Raw genomic sequence first — 18,442 nt, forward strand, 5'->3', positions numbered from 1 at the left:
AAGCATTGATTTTTTTTTTTTTAAATGTCCCAACCCTAAACAATTAGACTCCCTGATAGGTTTGAAAAAAAGCTGCTTGTACATAGTCAGAGTTTTCTTAGGTAGCATGCTTACTTTTTCTTTGACCCGCAGGGCTATGATGATGGATATGACGGTGAATATGATGACCAGAGTTATGATGCCTATGAGGAGAACTACAGCAATCAGTCAAAGAGGTGAGTTAGTGAACAGAAGGCATGCTGTGCTTACTTAAAGGCCCAGTGCAGTCAAAATTATGTTTCTCTTGTATTATGTTGTACAACAACTGATGAAACTAACTCAGTAAAAGTGTGAAGAAATGGGATCAGTGTTATTTCCTGATAGTTGCTGTTTGAAAATGCAATCTACACAGGACCTTCTAATCAGCAGGTTTGTATGGGTGGGTGTTTTGGCTTTCTATGGTGACATCAAATCCAAATGTATTGGTCGTGGACATATATTTTGCAGATGTTATCGTAGGTGTGAGCTTGTGTTTTTCTCGCGCCAACAGTGCAGCAATACTTAACAATACAAAACAATAGACACAAATCCATGAGGTAAATTGGTTGATAGACCAATAAGAAAGAGAGTTCCAAACCTCTGCCAATAACAGCTATTTTTCTGTTTTCCCTCCCATCTCAGACCACTCATATGCAGTCCTTGCAAAATTCTTGCTTGAGAATTTGTTTTAGTTTTTTTACAGTAAGGTATTAATTGTTACACAGAAATTATTTTATATTGATATAAAAACAGCTGAATTTTTCCTTTAAGCATTCCTCTTATTGCAAGGTCAAATGTATTTTGATTAAGTATGAAACTCAGTTGAATACACATGCACATACTGGGTACACAGACCATTCTCATTCATTTAGAACATGGTCAATTTCTCAGTCTTTGTCTATCCTCTTCCCCAACATATTGATTTTTGTTCTAAGCTGGAGTATTTGCAATATTACTGTGAAACAACCTCTCCCCGAGGTCCCCTCTCTCGCCACTTTGTCTTATTCAGAAGGTTTTTGGTGAAGTTTGACAGTTTCAGATAAGCCCTTTTAGCACTTTTTAACTTATTGCATATTCATAGAGTTATACCTCTATGTGTTTCCTTTATATATTTTTTATAGTATATCCATATACTGTACTTCACACATCACTTCAAATTAACTCTACAGCGCAACTCATTCATGGTGATTAGAGAATGAACACTATGTACAGTCTGTTTAATCAGAGAATTTATTTTCATTTCTTTTAGAACTGTAAATATTGGACTAACACAACCAGTATTTTTTATCAGCCCTATAGTATCAGCGCCCCAAGTTTCCCTCTTCTAAATAACCGTACCATTTTTAATAGACAGCCAATCAGGATGGCAGTTCATCCAAAAACGATTTTGGAATACAGTATCTTGAGGTGGCATCGCTGCACGGTTTACTGTGAGGCTGCCATAAGAGGGTGGTGTAGTTGGTTGTGGTTTTATAATGACGACTCATCCTCTCTGTGATGTTCTCAACTAAATATAAACTGTACTGCATGAGTGACAGGCCCATTGCCCTTCGTAAAGAGCTTGACTAATGGAAGTTATTATCCTCCTCTTGGTCTCAACATTGTTTTTGAATGATTTTTGTGTCTATTTTAGCATTTCTGAATATTACGAATATGGCCATGGAACCAATGACGAAGCCTACAACAATTATGGTAAAAGCATAACGCATTTTACTTATTTTATTCATACTGTTCTAATGCCCTGAAATGATTGACACAAACTGACTCAATATCCCTGTGTTATTCCCAAAGCTTGAATATTGATGAGAGCTCTTTAAAACCAAGGCTATCATGGCCTCAATCCACCGCCATTATATAACCTCTATAGCTTCTCCTTTCCTTAAAGAGGCAGTGCAGTCAAACTTGATTTTCACTCTGAAATTATGATAATGGTCTTTTAGTGTAAATAAAATGCCTAGAATTTTAGTGTGTTCAGAGATTTTTACCCACATCATGACATCACAATCTGATCTGATTATTCTGACCAATGACCAGTCATCCTCATCTGTATATGTATCCTCCTACTTTTAAGGGGATAAGCGAGTAGGCTCTAGAATCTAGACGGTCCTATCGGCCTATCAGGGCTGTTTATGTACATACTATATATTTAAATGTGTGTCAACACGCACACACAACTGAGCATTTTCAATGGTAAAAGGAGGAAAATAAAGGATAAAAATATGTTTGGAGTTATTTTCATTAAATAAACACACACAGTGATTTATTACAAGTACAGTGAAGATTTCAAAATTAAAATTAAAAAGACTGCATGTGGGCTTTAAATTGGACTACCTGCCAGGCTTTGATGAAACACAGTCATGGCTCTGAGCCCTCACTAGAGAGTACTGGCAGCTCCTCCATCACTCTCCATAGAGGAGGTAATGTTTCACAGATGTGAGATAAAGAAAGATGCCCCATAGTTTTGGCCTAGGCCTGGTCATTCAGGTTCAAGGATCAGCGTTTGTATGTATTGCCCAATGTACATTTTGGCTAGCTAGCTACAGGCCAGGGTTTGTATGTATTGCCCATTGTACCTTTTGGCTAGCTAGCTACAGGTCAGGGTTTGATTGGAGATGAAGCACAGCACAAGGTGTGTCAGTGATTGCCCAGAGGCCTGACTGATGCCTATTGAAAAGATGGAGGTGGACGTTCCGCCAGCGTTCTGCTTTTTGAACATGTGCCCTCATTGTGGATTAGATTGGATACCGGACCAGGGATGCTGCTTCTCTTGGCTCTGAGTCCTCTGCTCTCCAGTGAAGCTGGTTCTCTGAGCCCTCTGATCTCCACTGAAGCTTGTTCTCTGAGCCCTCTGCTCTCCACTGAAGCTTGTTCTCTGAGCCCTCTGCTCTCCACTGAAGCTTGTTCTCTGAGCCCTCTGCTCTCCACTGAAGCTGATTCTCTGAGCCCTCTGCTCTCCACTGAAGCTGGTTCTCTGAGCCCTCTGCTCTCCAGTGAAGCTGGTTCTCTGAGTCCTCTGCTCTCCACTGAAGCTGGTTCTCTGAGCCCTCTGCTCTCCACTGAAGCTGGTTCTCTGAGCCCTCTGCTCTCCACTGAAGCTGGTTCTCTGAGCCCTCTGCTCTCCACTGAAGCTGGTTCTCTGAGCCCTCTGCTCTCCACTGAAACTGGTTTCCACAGTGGGTCTGCTACAGAATGGTCATTCATTATCAGCAACATGAATTGTGCACCAGGGTGCTGAAGTGTGGACACAACGAAAACCAAAAGGGAAATTATTTGATTTTCTGCTCCATCAATACTTTGTGCCATGGAACCAGCACTCTGCACAGAGAAGGACTGTGCTCTTTATATAATTCTAAAAAAGGAGCGACATCCTGAATGAGCCAGAGCTCAGTTTTCAGCCGACAGAGGACAGAACGCTCATGTCATTAATTTACTGTGCTGAGAACAGTAGCCCCAGTGGTAATGGCAGCAGAAAACAAGGACCTGAGAATGCTCCCATGGATATGCATGCCCTTGTTTAGAACGATTAACGCCCGAGATATGACAATGATTTTCTATGGTTTGAATAGCCTGTATTAGCGTAATCCATTTCCAGCTCCCCCAGCAGCTGTTGCCCGATCCCATGTGACAACAAGTTGCATGGTATTGCCTTAAACGTGTAATAGTCTCATGTGACGCAGTATTGCCCGTAGAAAAAGAATGACTTGGTCTTATTACTTGGTATGAAATGTGGATGAGGGCATACAGGAGTGTCTAGGGGAACACTGCTCTGTATTTTATGTTCTGCGAGCTTCATGGAGCCTTGATCCCCAGCACATGATGCATGATGACACCACAGCTGTTATGAAGATGCTAATTGATCATTAAAGGAGTATGACACTGCATACTTAACCATTCAAGTGGAAAGAACAGTGAGCACGAAGCGAAGCAAGTCTTTGGAGGGAATTATTGAGTTGGTCGTAGACCAAGGCCAGTTTCTACAGGGGAATGTCCAAACTGCTTTATTACTTACACTTCAGGAAACAAAACTTCCAGTCACAATTAAACACGTAGCAGATACAGCCAGTAGGAAACAAAACTTCCGGTCACAATTAAACACGTAGCAGATACAGCCAGTAGGAAACAAAACTTCCAGTCACAATTAAACACGTAGCAGATACAGCCAGTAGGAAACAAAACTTCCAGTCACAATTAAACACGTAGCAGATACAGCCAGTAGGAAACAAAACTTCCGGTCACAATTAAACACGTAGCAGATACAGCCAGTAGGAAACAAAACTTCCAGTCACAATTAAACACGTAGCAGATACAGCCAGTAGGAAACAAAACTTCCAGTCACAATTAAACACGTAGCAGATACAGCCAGTAGGAAACAAAACTTCCAGTCACAATTAAACACGTAGCAGATACAGCCAGTAGGAAACAAAACTTCCAGTCACAATTAAACACGTAGCAGATACAGCCAGTAGGAAACAAAACATTGCTCAGACCGGTTGGATTGAACCCTTAGTTTGTTTTGAACTACTGGAGTTTGTCTTTAGTGTACCAACAAAAATATTATAGTAGTTCCTTACTTTTACCTTGGTTTGGGTTCTTATCTTACTATGTAAATGTTGTCTGAACTCTACCTCTTGCAGAAGAGGAGTGGACTACAACCCGTCCGACACTCAAAGCCCCAACAACAAGGCTCTCACGAGGGGGCTACAGAGAACATCCCTATGGTAGATATTGAAGGTGCTACACATCTGTGACCTCCGACATAAGACAACCTTACGATTGTTTTTTTTGTTGTTTTTTTACATTCTCCTCCCTCAGGATTTGTCCACAAAGGAAGCACATAGCTACAGTAGATGACCCTTAACCTTCCACACAGTGTCTCTATGATGTTCTTGATAACGTGGGCTCTTTTTTTAGAACAACGAGCAGAGAAAACAAAAGAGAGACACTTGTGTTTCAATAAGCTACATTGTAACGTTGTTCTTGGTTGTCCATAATTGTTTGTCCCTCAGAAAAGAAAAGCATGAAGTTGTCACAGAACTTGATGCTTCATGATACCCCTTAGTGAACTTTGATTTCATCAGGGTGACAATAGGATGCTACTATTGAGTGAAGTTAACCAAGTTTATAAATCATTTTTAAACATTTGTTATGATGTTAGAATTTGATCTTGTAAAACTAATTTAAATGTTTTGTGTTGGGGTTGAAAGCAATCAGCTATGTTTGTAGCTTACTACAAGTGCTCTGTTCTGTGTTTAACTTGTATTTGTAACTAAAAACGTATATTAAAAAGACCATAAAGCACCATGTGTAAGCTTCTCTAAATAGGTGGCCATAAATTGGTAAATTTGTTTTTCCATAATTTGTTAATAAAGCTGAAACTTTTGGGTAAAAACAGAAACATTTGAAGTACTTGTTTCGAGCACTAAATGCCTGCTTGGTTTCAGGTCATTGCTAAAAATGTTGGGTTTTTTTTATACAGAAAGTCCACAAAAAATGACATTTCGAGACTTTCCCAGACTTGTCTTTCGTAATTTCTGTGCAACAGTAAAGATAACATGCATTAACACGATAAAGAATCTTTTGTTAAATAATTTCAAAGTAAGATATAAATTGTTCCTTGAATCTTGGTTAGTCATATTAAATGTATAATGTTTAGACTAATAAATGGATTTTTAACCTATTTTCTAAGTTTGACCTTATTAAACACAAATTCTGATTGACTTGTTTGCACTAGCATGTCTCTGAGAATGATATGGCGATAAAAGAGGTAAGAAAGTCCCTCTATACTACCATAATATTGTCTAAATGCCTTCAACCTTTTGGACTTGGCTCATATACAGTACTCGACATACAGTATGTGAATATTGTAGATATTCACACTCTTATGCCATCACTGAAAGAATGAATGGGATGGACTCAGATTGCCGTGTCTTTTATCAGCAATCCATCAGTGTCTCTGCTATCTCTCTCTTTTGCATTTTTGTTATTCAACCTTAGAAAGCTGCATTTGTACTGTAATTTCCAGTGCTTTTAAATATCACCTCTGCTGAAGGCCATTTAGAGATCTGAATTCTGAGGGCTTATTAAGCGAGTAGATCGTGGGACTCAAAGGATGACTTAACCTTAAGCAGGTAACCCTAATAATAACTATAATGTTGCGTTTGCCAATTATAAATGATTATAAAAGTTACTTACACTTAAAAAAGTAAACCTGTCTCTCCTAACCCCCAAATAAGAGCATAGACACTCTAAAACCACTAATTCATGTTAACTAGAGACTTCAAAAATGACTGATCAAAATGAAGAAAATAACACAACAATCCATAAAAGACACTAAAACTAATATTAATAGCTAAACTTGAACCATATAACCAGAAAACAAAACAATGCAGTAGTTCTTCTGAAATCAAATTGTCATAATTCTATGGCGTTTGTCCTACCCTGAATTGGTTTACTTTTTTGACAGTAACATACTGTAGGCTTTACATCCTGTGTACAGTCCACAATGTTGCATCGCATGCAAACAGGAAGTAGTTCCAATAATTGCTATTTTCCATAGTCTGACACATTTGTATTTCATCATGTTTGATAATGTATGAAATGATTTGTCCAATCTTAATCCCATTGTTTTCCCCCTGCAGGTGTAACATATTGTGTGAACTGTTCAATAAGGGGAGTGTGAGAGGTAAGTTGAACCTCTTAAGACTACAGTGCCCAATTTTTTTGTGCACTCGATTTACTGGTAATTACTGATTAGATGTTTACATGACTTATTTGATTCATTTCCCACTGTTTTTTTTAACTCAGAATACATGGTCCTTAGAAAAACAGCTCAGCAGATCGACTCGTTTAAGACACAGACATCCCCAGATTTCCTCTCGAATGGAAATATATAACTTTTATAGCTTTACGATAAACAATACAATTAAATAATAATTGAAACCTAAAATAAGTAAAGACGTAATTTTGCGTGGAAGCCTGACTTAGACACAAAGCACAGTAGAGCCAAGAAAAAGCATCCTTTTCACAGCACGTCTCCCATTGTCGATAGGATTTAAATGGCCAAAATGTTTAGATGTTCACAAATGTCACACATTTGGACATTCACTCACGTCATGATATTTTGAGTAAAGTAATAAAGAAGGTGAAATATTTTGTTTAGATGTCCCTAAAACTGAAACTATATATAGACATATTATAAAGTATGACAAGGCTGATATCATCATATTTCTATATGGTTTGTTTTACTTGTTTTGTGTACTAGAGCATATACATTGAAACGTTTTTTTTTCTCTGACATAAATAAACAATTCCAGGTGAAAGCCAAAGGTCGTAGCTCTCTAGGGAGGGGAAACACTAATACATTATTACAATATTGCCTTCTTGCTAGATTAATGAATACTAAACTACCGTTATAAAGGAAGAGATATAAAGTACATTGTATTCTGGCGTCCAGTAGTTGCATGAGTAGGCAATTTGCCATGATAAAGAGCTTTGAAGTTGTTTGGCAAGCATCCTATTTCAGTCCCCACTTCGCCCAAGGGAAGGGGATAGTTGTCTCTAGAATAAACATGTTAGTTAGACAGAGAGCAAGCCTGAGAGACCTGCAACTTCGGTGTTGCTGCTCCGATTTCTTAAAAGGATTAATTCTACCATGATATTGAGTTCTGGGCAGTGCTACTTCAACACAACAAAAGGAGAAAGCAATTAATATGTACATTTCCAATAGTGCAAAGTAAACAGTGCTGAATACTAACGCTAGCTTGTTGTTCCTTGGAAGGGGACTGGTCCATCTGTCTATTATGTGATGGGGAAGCAGACTGTGACCCTGTTTGTTGTTCTGTGCACAATGCTTTGCAGGGATTTTCATCTTAATGCATTTGCTCATTGCATTGTGTACCTTTGGAAATATAGCAAAATACACACATTCAAAACATGACATTGTACATTAACATAAACTAATATACACACACATTCAGAATATGAAAAGGCACATTAACATAACAAAAGAAAAATTACACCTACCATAAACATTACCATAGTAATGACACCTCAATGACAATGTTCATTTTTAGCTACAACATTTTGCAATTTGAATAAAACAAGATAGGTTGCTGTAATGATGCTTAGCAAACACAGGACTAGCTTGCTGTTGGACATTTGCAGCTTCTATTGCTAAGTACCATAGCATTCCCTTGACAAAAACCCTCAAATGGAGAAAATGTTTTTCCTTTCTTTTAAATGATAGACTTGGTTTAAAAATCAAGCAAGTAGAAGAACTGCATGTTTGAGTAACACAATACAATGAATCATATACTCAACAGAAATGCATAGCAGCAGATACATGCTCGAAGGTGAAGTCTGTGCTGAAGGATGCAGTCTTGCTGGGTAGAATGTACAGATTAATTGCACACGAATGCCAGTCTTTGGGGAGTATCTCTGCTCTAATGGAACCCTTCTACTGCAATGCTGAGAACGCCTGACAGTTCAATAAAAAATGATGCATCCTTCTTCGCTATTTTAGCAAGGCAAATCTAATGGTAAAGTAAAATAGTAATATCTAGTTAGACCAGGGGTTTTCAAACTGGGGTCCGCAGACCCCTAGAGGTACTGCAGGGGGTCCACAAATGTTTATATTTTTAGCAAAAACATTTGTTGGGATTTTTTTTATGTGAAAAAGTATTATTTCATGAATATTCCTAGCTGCTTCAGAATGCCATCGTGGATACCATTTTTATGTCTCTACGTCCTCCAGTATGAAGGAAGTTAGTTAGTTTCCCCAGCCAATGTCAGTTAGGCTTAACACAATGACTGGAACTCTACATGAACACTTATCATGCTAGCTGTTCCGGTTCATTCGACTCTGGGAAGTAGATAAAGGGCAAGATCTCAGACAATCCCTTTAATGTGGAGGAAATTACAGTAATTGGAGCAAATTACAGTTTTGTTCTGTATAGAAAATTCTTAGGCGGGCCGTCTAAATGGTAATTTTCGGGATGAAAAAAATGATTCAATGTCAACTTGAATGACCAAAACCAGATAGAAAGCATGCAGACATTATATTGAACTACATATATTTTTTGACAGTACCATCTTGAAAACTAACAATCAAATAAAAGATAGACAGTTCCCCTCAAAAAATGTATGGGCATTCAGGGCACATACATGCCCAATGATTTTGTTATAAAGTTATAAAGAGGAACACAGCATTAGCCATGACAAAATGCGTAGAATTGCAGGAAATGAGCTTCAAAACTTCTAAATGTTCTCTACATCGCCAAGATACATTTTGAGCTACAGCAATAAACTATTTAGTTCATACTTCCTCTTCCAACTAACTGTCTACCAAATATCTTAATTTTAAAATGTTGTTTACTTCTACTTGCCATTATCATTCACCTGATGATAATATTGTTTTTTCCTAACATAATGATTGGGGATCCCTGGGTCTCCGGTTTGTCTGGGCGGGGTTCCCTGGTCAAGAAAAGTTTGAAAATCCCTTAGTTAGAGAACACTTAACTAAGCATAGGAATTGTGGAAGATTTTTTTAGGTATTTTTTTTTATGGTAGCCTACTGGTTGCCTATTTTAAAACAGGGTCCCATCGGTAATTAGTCTGGTAAATACGAGGCTACCCTCAATCTAGATTAGACCACAAACATAAACAATAGAGATGTAGGCATCTCTACCCTAAAATAGCTGGGGTAGAGTTATTCTCTGCCCTCAAACCGCTGCATTAATATGTGGCTAAACTGCTCTCTGTTCACCATTAATTTCCTCATGATTGGCGTCACTATCATCAAATCTCCCTTAAACAAAGAGATTAAAAAACAGAATGGTGTTTATCTATGTGAACGCAAGGTAATTATTGAGATTGACATTCCATCCGAATGAATTCCATGCTGTTAACCTCTACTTTATTTTGGGGGGTTTTCACGGTACTGAGGGACAGCTGGCTTGGCTTAAATCCCCTGCAGTTTAGAGCGCATGCCAGTGGATTTATTAACATCTGGTGACTCACATAATACACCCATAACACTTTCCATACCTTTCTGGAGTAGGATCCCATTATATGTCTTACCTGAGGTCATACAAGGAACATGAAGTATAAATGTGTTAATCTTAAATGCCTTAAGGGCTGAGCTGGGATCTTTTCTTACAATGTACAGGTAACTGCCAAAATAAAGGAAACACCTTTACATAAAGTGTCTTAATAAGGTGTTGAGCCACCACGAGCCAGAACAGCTTCAATGCACATTGGCATAGGTTCTACAAGTGTCTGCAACTCTATTGGAGGGACGCAACACCATTCTTCCATGAGAAATTCCAATATTTGGTGTTTTGTTGACGGTGGTGGAAAACCCTGTCTCGGGTGTTGCTCCGGAATCTCCCATAAGTGTTCAATTGGGTTGAGATCTGGTGACTGAAGCTGCCGTGTCATGTGGTTTACATCGTTTTCATGCTCATCAAACCATTCAGTGACCACTCGTGCCCTGTGGATGGGGGCGTCGTCATCCTATGGGGGCATAGCCATGGTAGCCAAAATAATGGCCTGCCTAGTATTTTTATTCATGACCCCAAACATGTTGGGATGTTAATTGCTTTATTAACTCATGAACCATACCTTTGTGGAAGCACCTGCTTTCCATATATTTTGGCCTAGATCCAATCAGCACAGGCATTAACCCGCTATAGCCGACACACACATAGCTGGTGTTTTGGCAGTGTCGGAGGTGGAACTGCGTTAGAAATGTCACATCGGTGAGCTGCTGCTCGTGTGGTCATTGTCACGAAGCCACACCCGTCCCACTCGCGTTAGAAATTCAGAATGAGAACGTGTCTGCTATATAGAAATAATGACACTCAAATGTAAAATCATTCAACAAAATAATGAGGATTTCTATCAGCCTAATTGAGGTGTAGATTAGGCTAGCCTACAACTCAGTGTTCAAACTTGTAAAAAAAGCTGTATTAGATTTCTCTTAATGAGACAGCCAATGGCAATGTCTGCTTTAGGTATAATACTGGGTGTCGCTTGTGGATCTGACTGCTTTTATGCAGTTTCACCTGCGGGTGTCGGCTAGTGCAGATCTGACAGAATCTGACAGAATCTATCCCTTTGTATCCTCATTTACTGAGGTGTTAGTGTTTCCATTATTTTGTCCATTACCTGTAGATTTAAAGAGATGCAGTGAGAGTGGCCACTGGCCAGCTCAGATGCTTCCTGTCATTGTTGTCTTTCTGAAGCAGGGGTGGTGTAGTGGGCAGACTGATCTTGATGAGGACTAGCCACTAAATAGATTTTTCATTCATATCTGAATTAGATATTAGAGAAACCTCCTGCAAACTATTCTCTATGAATTGATTGCAAAAGTACTGTACTTGCCATTCATTTAACACCAAACCTCATCTGCAGAGCTGATTATTAAGATGTGAACCAGCTGTTGCTATGGCTTCAACTCTGAAAATGAGATCCTTCAATATGTAACATCTATCTGGTTTAAATGCGTATTACTGCAGGTGCGAAGGATCATGAATAATTTACTCTTGCATAGACTTTGTTAAAGCATGTTGCAGTAGCTTCGGGCATGTGCTTGGTGTAGAGGGCAAGACAACGTAGCACACTTGTGTCTTTATAGAGCATTACCTTTAAAGTGATTAGATTACCTTAAATCCTTGTACATCAGTTCTCATTATTATGGAATAAATGAAATGCAATAAAAAATGAATTTGACCATTTTGATTAGTTAACCCTGGGGTCTCTAGTCTTGCTATTTATTATCACAAAAGGATGTTCATTGAAATGTCAGTCCATTTTAACAAAATATTTAATAGACAACAGACTCTACTAATGACGACATTTAACCCTGAGTTGGGCTGAATACAACGTCTGCGGATCCTGTAAGCTGGGAGTTGATTGAGCCAAGAGAGGGATAGGACATGTATTTTGGACCAGATAGGTTTGACATACAGTACTATACACGTGGCTTTGGGTCTGCTAAATAAAACTGGCAGTCTGCTCTAATCAGTGTCGTACAGGTGGAAACATTTTCCTCTTGCAGTCACGCTTCTAGTAAAGCCTTGTCACAGCCACACTTCCAAAACCATTTCCTGAGCATCTAATTTGTCTTCTCTGTCGAGTGCCATGTTAGTCAATGAAGGAGCTACACACAGGCCTGGATTACTAAAACCTTGAGGAGAATTGACTTTTCTTTTTGGCCAAGATAACACAGTTGTGTGAAAACATGGCTCAGAAAACACGCTCGCTTAATTTAAACAGTCCATAAAGAAACACTAAACTGTGCTATAAATGTCTTAATGTATCTGGGCTATAAGTTAACATCCTTTATTATTTTCAGTATGATGCCAAATTCATAAAAGACAGTTGTGATTAATATCAGGTTCCAGTAAAAAAAAAAAATAATGCAAGAGATCAAACCGTTGTTTATAGAAAATATAACACCTCATCGAGTGTTAAAAGGTTTCTAGTTGAGCAGCACGGTTCCAGAGAAGTGTCTTACTGATCCTGTAATTGAATTCAGTTTTAACACGGCAGGATAAAAAACAGACCAATCAGCTGATGAGGAGCTGCAGCAGCTCCCAAGGAAGAGGAGGCTGCCACTGTCATCCATAAATTATGCCTTTGGTTGACTACATTCATAAGTCAATTAATGTTAGTTCAAGGGATTCGGGGAAATGCTCATTTGCTCATTCACCATAAGGGAATTCACCATTGCACATTTGCTCATTCACCATAAGGGAATTCACCATAAGGGAATTCACCATTGCACATTTGCTCATTTACCACAAGGGGATACATGAACACACTTCTGAAGAAGCACATGAAGTAGTAGATTTCAGATCGCTGCATTTACAAAAGCCTTGAGCACTTTGTCTCCCACATTTCCTTAGGTATGTCCCTTCTTCCTCTCTCTATTTCCTTTAATATTTCCATACCATTTACACATCTGTTTCCTTTCCTGTTCTCAAAACTCTCAGTATGGAAAACACAGTAAACTCTTCCCTGGGGACCGCAGAGTGCCTCCGCCTATCTGAAGTGCTGGGCACAACCAGAAATTAGCCTTGTGCGAATGAGCATGGTAAGTATCTGGAAGCTTTCTTGCACGCCTCCTGTAAAATTAATACATTTTGTCCTCCATACCTGTTACAAAGAAACCTTTCGACAAACTATAGGGGTTGCGTTGCCAAAGAATGGGCACAGCCTTTTGTTAATGAACCCTATCAGCCATTAGGAGAGGAAGCCAGTGCTTCTAGCTTTCTGCTCTGAACCATAACTTATATTTCTGCTGCAATCCAACATCTGAAAAGTACGTGGGCTACAAAACATCTTTATAACACGAATAAAAGGCTGTGTATGTCACAGCAGTTGTGTCTCCCAGCAAGTAGGGGTTGAATAGGTACATATAAGAGTGGAAAACATAACGTGCATACAATCAAATACATATTCAGGTTTCAGTAAAAGGCTACTGATTCATCTGTTGTGGGTTCTTTGTTGACTTTGAAAAGCTTTTGAAACCGTTACATTTAGCCTGTGGAGAGGGATTTACTTCCTATCTTTCCACACTCTTGTAACATCAAAAGATTTGCTGAAGGACAACTGCTGAAGGACAATTGGGCCACTTTGAAAGGCTTTTGAATAACTCCCTAAATAGTATTTTTTTTTCATGATGAATTGTGTATGTATGTGTGTGGGGTTGGGGGGGGGGGGGGGGGGGCATTTGTAGATTGTAATCAAACAAACATTTAGTTTAATTCTTTCATCATACCCTCTATCTGCAATTTTATCTTAATCAATTTGTCTTGTCAATTTTGGGGTATAAAATGGGTAAATCATGAATACCAAGTCTGGTCCACAGGCAACAAGACATGGTTGCCTAATGTTGTGTTCTATTACAGCAAAGCTTGAAATTGTCTTTGTGAACAGCTGGCCTCCTCTTTGCCCTTGACTTTGAAAGCCATCTTCTTCTCCCTGAGCCTGAGCCACTTGGCTCTCAGCAGGTGCAGCCTGTTAGGAGTGCCCCAGACCAGATTTGCATGGTGGCTGTTTATTTGCCGTTATGACTAAGGACTGATTTGTGTTGCTGGGCTGAAAGACGTCTGCCAGTTCCATTTGTGTAGCCTTTGCCAAAAGCCACTCTCAGATCCATTTTCATAACAAGCGTGTTGCCAGCTTGACACAAGCCAAGGGCTCAAATCCCCCAGCCTGTTATGAATGTTGGTGTACATTTCTTAAAGTGTGTACCATTGTTCAGAGTTGTCTCACATACAGATTACCAATGAGTCATTACCAGAGTTGGATTCCCAAAGACAATAGCATTAGTCACTGTTCGGTTAAATGTGATGTATGCCATTGTCAGAAGCCGAGGTGCTTCAAGGCTTCTCAGATCACAATTTATTTTGTGTAGAAAATTATTGAATACGCCTATAAATTGACCAATGTTGAATAATTGTACCGGGGTGCAATGCGATGAGTCACCAGGTCAGATATGGCATGTTAATTCCTTTAACGTCCCTCAAATGAATCTAATAATTATTGACTTTTCTGAGTGTGTGTAATGTTCAAATGGATCATTATCCCCCGTTGGTAGTGGAAAGGAGTTGACGGCACAGGAGAACAAAGGAGGGGTGTACTTTATGATTGAAGATGAATTATATTAATCCAAGCTGACAGAATCCAAACATTTGACAGTGATATACAATGACACCATCTGTTTGTAGTGCATTGGCACTGGCTTGTTTTCCCCACACAAACACAAACATGACATAATGCACTTGGCTTGGCAGAGTCAACCTGGGGATTTGGGAAGGAATCAAAGACACATGCAAGTCTTTCAGTCCAAGACTAACCACAGTAAAATAAGTCAAATAAGTAAACCCATGTTATATTCTGCATTATTATGTTAAAATGCAGTACAGTATATACCATAGTAACACTGCAGTTAACCCTTATTGTACTCAAATGCGCATATGGATGTTCTCCACCATTTTGGCATGCAGAAAGAGATTATTTGGAGCAGATGTAGTGGGTATTACCAGGGAAAGATTCACTCACACAAGTTAATAAGCAACACCAGTTGTTGAGTTTTCAGCTGAGCGCATTACCCAGGCCATGCATGAAATGGTTTCATTTTCCATCACTGTTTGTTTTCCCTGATCATTTCCATGATAGAGAAAGAAAACGGAATTACTGTTGTTGAACCTATTGAGGTGTACAGCTCCCCAGTCCTGCCAGTTCACAAATGAGCTTGGCATCTGGGTCGATTGCATGGCAAGGATGGTGTCTGCATAGGCTCAGCACGCAAGGAAGTGTCTCATGCCAACCACTGCCAAGTGACTGACTGTGTCACGCCTGCTCCCGCTCCCTCTCTCTGGCGCTCGAGGGCCATCATTACGCACACCTGTGTTACGCGCATCAGCGCTTCATTGGACTCACCTGGACTCCATCACTTATTGATTGCCTCCCCTATATCTGTCTATTCCTCAGTTTCATCCCCATGTCAGCATTAATGTAGTTATTGTTCCCCCTGTCCCCCTTGTTGTGTTTCATGTTGGTTATTTATTGAATATTCACTCCCTGTATTTGCTTCTCGTCTCCCAGCGTCTGTCCTCACAGAATGTTGACACCACAACATCAGAGAGATTCTTTTTTTTTGGTGACGTCGTGTGCCACTTCCGAAGGAACCGGGGGTGCCTCAGCTGGCTCGTCAGGCTTCCATGCCTTAGCTGGCTCGAGAGGTTTTCTTGCCTCGGGTTGGCTCGGCAGGCTCCCATCCCACGTCATTCCTCAGCCGGCTCGTCGAGCTCCCGCGCCTCAGCCGGCTCGTCAGGCTCCCGCGCCTCAGCCAGGTCTCGTCAGGCTCCCACGCCTCAGCCGGCTGGTTGGGATCCCATGCCTCGGGGGCCCCCCCTAGAGGGGGGGCTACTGTCACGCCTGCTCCTGCTCCCCCTCTCTGGCGCTCTCTGGCGCCAGGCGGCCCATCATTACCCACACCTGTCATCATCGTTACACACATCAGTGCTTCATTGGACACACCTGGACCATCATTTATTGATTGCCTCCCCTATATCTGTCTATTCCCCAGTTTCATCCCCTGTTGCAGCACTAATGTCGTTTTTGTTCCCCCTGTCCAAACGCTGTCCTTGTTTTGTTTCATGTCGGTTATTTACTAAATATTCACTCCCTGTACTTGCTTCTCGTCTATCAGCGTCTGCCCTTACAGACTGGCTGACTGGCATGGGGAGGCGAGGGGGAGAAGAGAACAGGTGTCTAGACCAGACAGCAGTCAGTGAGCCTTTGCTCATCACCACAACTGTCTTATTTATTCAGGAACATCCACAAACTTACAGCACTCAGTTGTTGCAGTGTCAAATTGATTGCAGTTTCAAATTCAAATGGCAAAGAATAGCCACAAAGCCATGTTTTCTAACTCATCCAAAGACTACAATAACACCATCAAGAAGATTGTCAAGCTTTGTCTCTTGCCTGTTTTTCAGATGTGCAAATGGTTCTGTGGATGTGTAGCATCTTCCCTGTCCATGTCAACAAGTCAACTTGGCCAGATGAATGCCTACACTTTATCATGCATGTATTTTATCATTGTGATTAAGTTAGCCGTGCCATACTAGTTTGTTGTGTTTCCATACAACCTTCATTTCCATTGCATTGCATGCTTATACTGTAGTTTTGATTGGTAGTTTTCATTTTGTTATAGCTGAAAATTTGAGCAGAACTTATACTCTTCCCTTGAAGCAATATAAGAGGTTTTCTCGGTTCACCGGGGTTTTCTCAGTTCACCGGGGTTTTCCCAGTTCGCCAGGGTTTTCCCAGTTCGCAGGGGTTTTTCCAGTTCGCAGGGGTTTTTCCAGTTCGCCAGGGTTTCACTCGTTCACCAGGGTTTCACTCGTTCACCAGGGTTGTACTATAGTAAGTATACTGTAGTTTCACCAGTATCACCTCTCCTACCTTTTTCATCCCAGAGAGCAGATCATTGCTAAAGCATCCTGTCTATAATTTCATTTTCTACACAAAAGCCCCCAAATATGTATTACAGCATTCAGGACTAATAGATGTTTACTCAACTGTAGCTCGAACTGAGATATTTCTTTCTATTTCCCCTCACTGCAGGCAGTGAAATATACGTGCTGTTTCTGTATTGTATTTCCTCTGCTGCCATTCTACTGTGTTGAACGAGGGGACAAACAGGACAAATACATTCTACATTTGCTTTCACTTAAATGCTGACATTGTATGTAATGAGGTTCGTATGTGATGAGGTTCGTATGTAATGAAGTTCGTAGGTAAACTAAAACTGTGCAGTTAAAAGTGTGCAGTGCCATTTCACAATAGGTCAAAATGTATAATTCAGCCAATGTTAGTGTATTTACATTAAAATCACTTTTTATCCTACAGAATTTGCCTCTGTTTATTTGCAAGGAGCAATTGTTTTTGTTAGACAGTATGTATTGTTGTTGAAACTGATATCCTCATTGTTCAAATACCGTTGACAAATACCGTTGACATGGCCTCTTAATTGTCAACTCACTCTTGGCAACTATATTCAACAACAACAAAAATGCAATATATTGTCCTGCTTTATACCAAACGGCAGCACAGCACTGCGACCTTGAATCCCGGACAGGCTAAGAGGTATTGTCACCTGGAGCCTGTTGTCATAAACAAATAGAGTGCCCCCTGGGTGTGTTCCAGCCAGGTCTGCTAATAAATGATGTGCTTGGTAGTGCCAGCATGAGCGTGTTAATTCATTAGGAAAGTCGGGGCCTACCGCTGGCACCCAGGCCAGATGTCACAGGCACATTACTGTAGAGGCCTGTCAGGAAAGTCAAAATTGAGCAAACGACAGAGGCCAGCTACAGTATGGCACATTCCTCAGACTGCTCTCTCAGGGTGGGGGGTGTTTGGGATAAAGAATGATGCCGTCTGGACATCTGCATATGCTAAGCCATGATTAAAAGAGTAACTTAGGCTTAGTTATAATGAAAGACATCATTTCCGGTCTTCATTTTCACAGTTTGTTGCAAAATATATATATATATATATATATTGGTATTTTAGTAGTACATCTATCTCTTTTGGCCCCTAGTGGTTCAACTACCAATGAAATCATGATGTAGAGGTCACCAACCTTTTCTGAGTCAAGATCACTTTCACAGTCAAAAAGCAAGCTGAGATCCATCACTCAGGTTTTGTTTTAGTTAAACATGACTTAAACAAATGTAACATTAATCTAATACAAATGAGGTTTGGGCAGTAGGCCTAGTACATTTCCACAGCATGTTGGCTATATGCCTGGCCTGACAATATTGTTCCTCTCAGACCGTATATTTCAAAACTCAAGCTTTGATAACAAAATAGATCAGTTGTTGTAGCACTTGCAAGGCACAGCTGA

The 18,442-nt window shown here is 40.1% G+C and overlaps 1 protein-coding gene across 3 annotated transcripts in view; it reads left to right on the top strand.

The window, feature by feature from the left end:
• Positions 1-17,442, top strand: part of LOC110499362 (KH domain-containing, RNA-binding, signal transduction-associated protein 2) — a 126,194-nt gene extending 108,752 nt beyond the window's left edge. The window contains exons 7-12 of one of the 3 annotated variants that reach the window (XR_005037988.1): positions 133-215; positions 1,652-1,710; positions 4,653-4,736; positions 6,657-6,700; positions 13,014-13,114; positions 15,634-17,442. Coding sequence is in view for 2 of the 3 variants with exons in the window: in XM_036956221.1 (XP_036812116.1) it covers positions 133-215; positions 1,652-1,710; positions 4,653-4,736; positions 4,831-4,856 (252 nt within the window). In the remaining variant the exon portion in view is untranslated. Of the gene's footprint in view, positions 1-132; positions 216-1,651; positions 1,711-4,652; positions 5,696-6,656; positions 6,701-13,013; positions 13,115-15,633 lie in introns of those variants that run through there. The other 2 variants (XM_036956221.1, XM_036956222.1) reach the window with 2 other exon arrangements.
• Positions 17,443-18,442: the final 1,000 nt, after the last annotated feature.

This window comes from Oncorhynchus mykiss, chromosome 20 (genome assembly GCF_013265735.2).
Source record: "Oncorhynchus mykiss isolate Arlee chromosome 20, USDA_OmykA_1.1, whole genome shotgun sequence".
Taxonomy (NCBI): domain Eukaryota; kingdom Metazoa; phylum Chordata; class Actinopteri; order Salmoniformes; family Salmonidae; genus Oncorhynchus; species Oncorhynchus mykiss.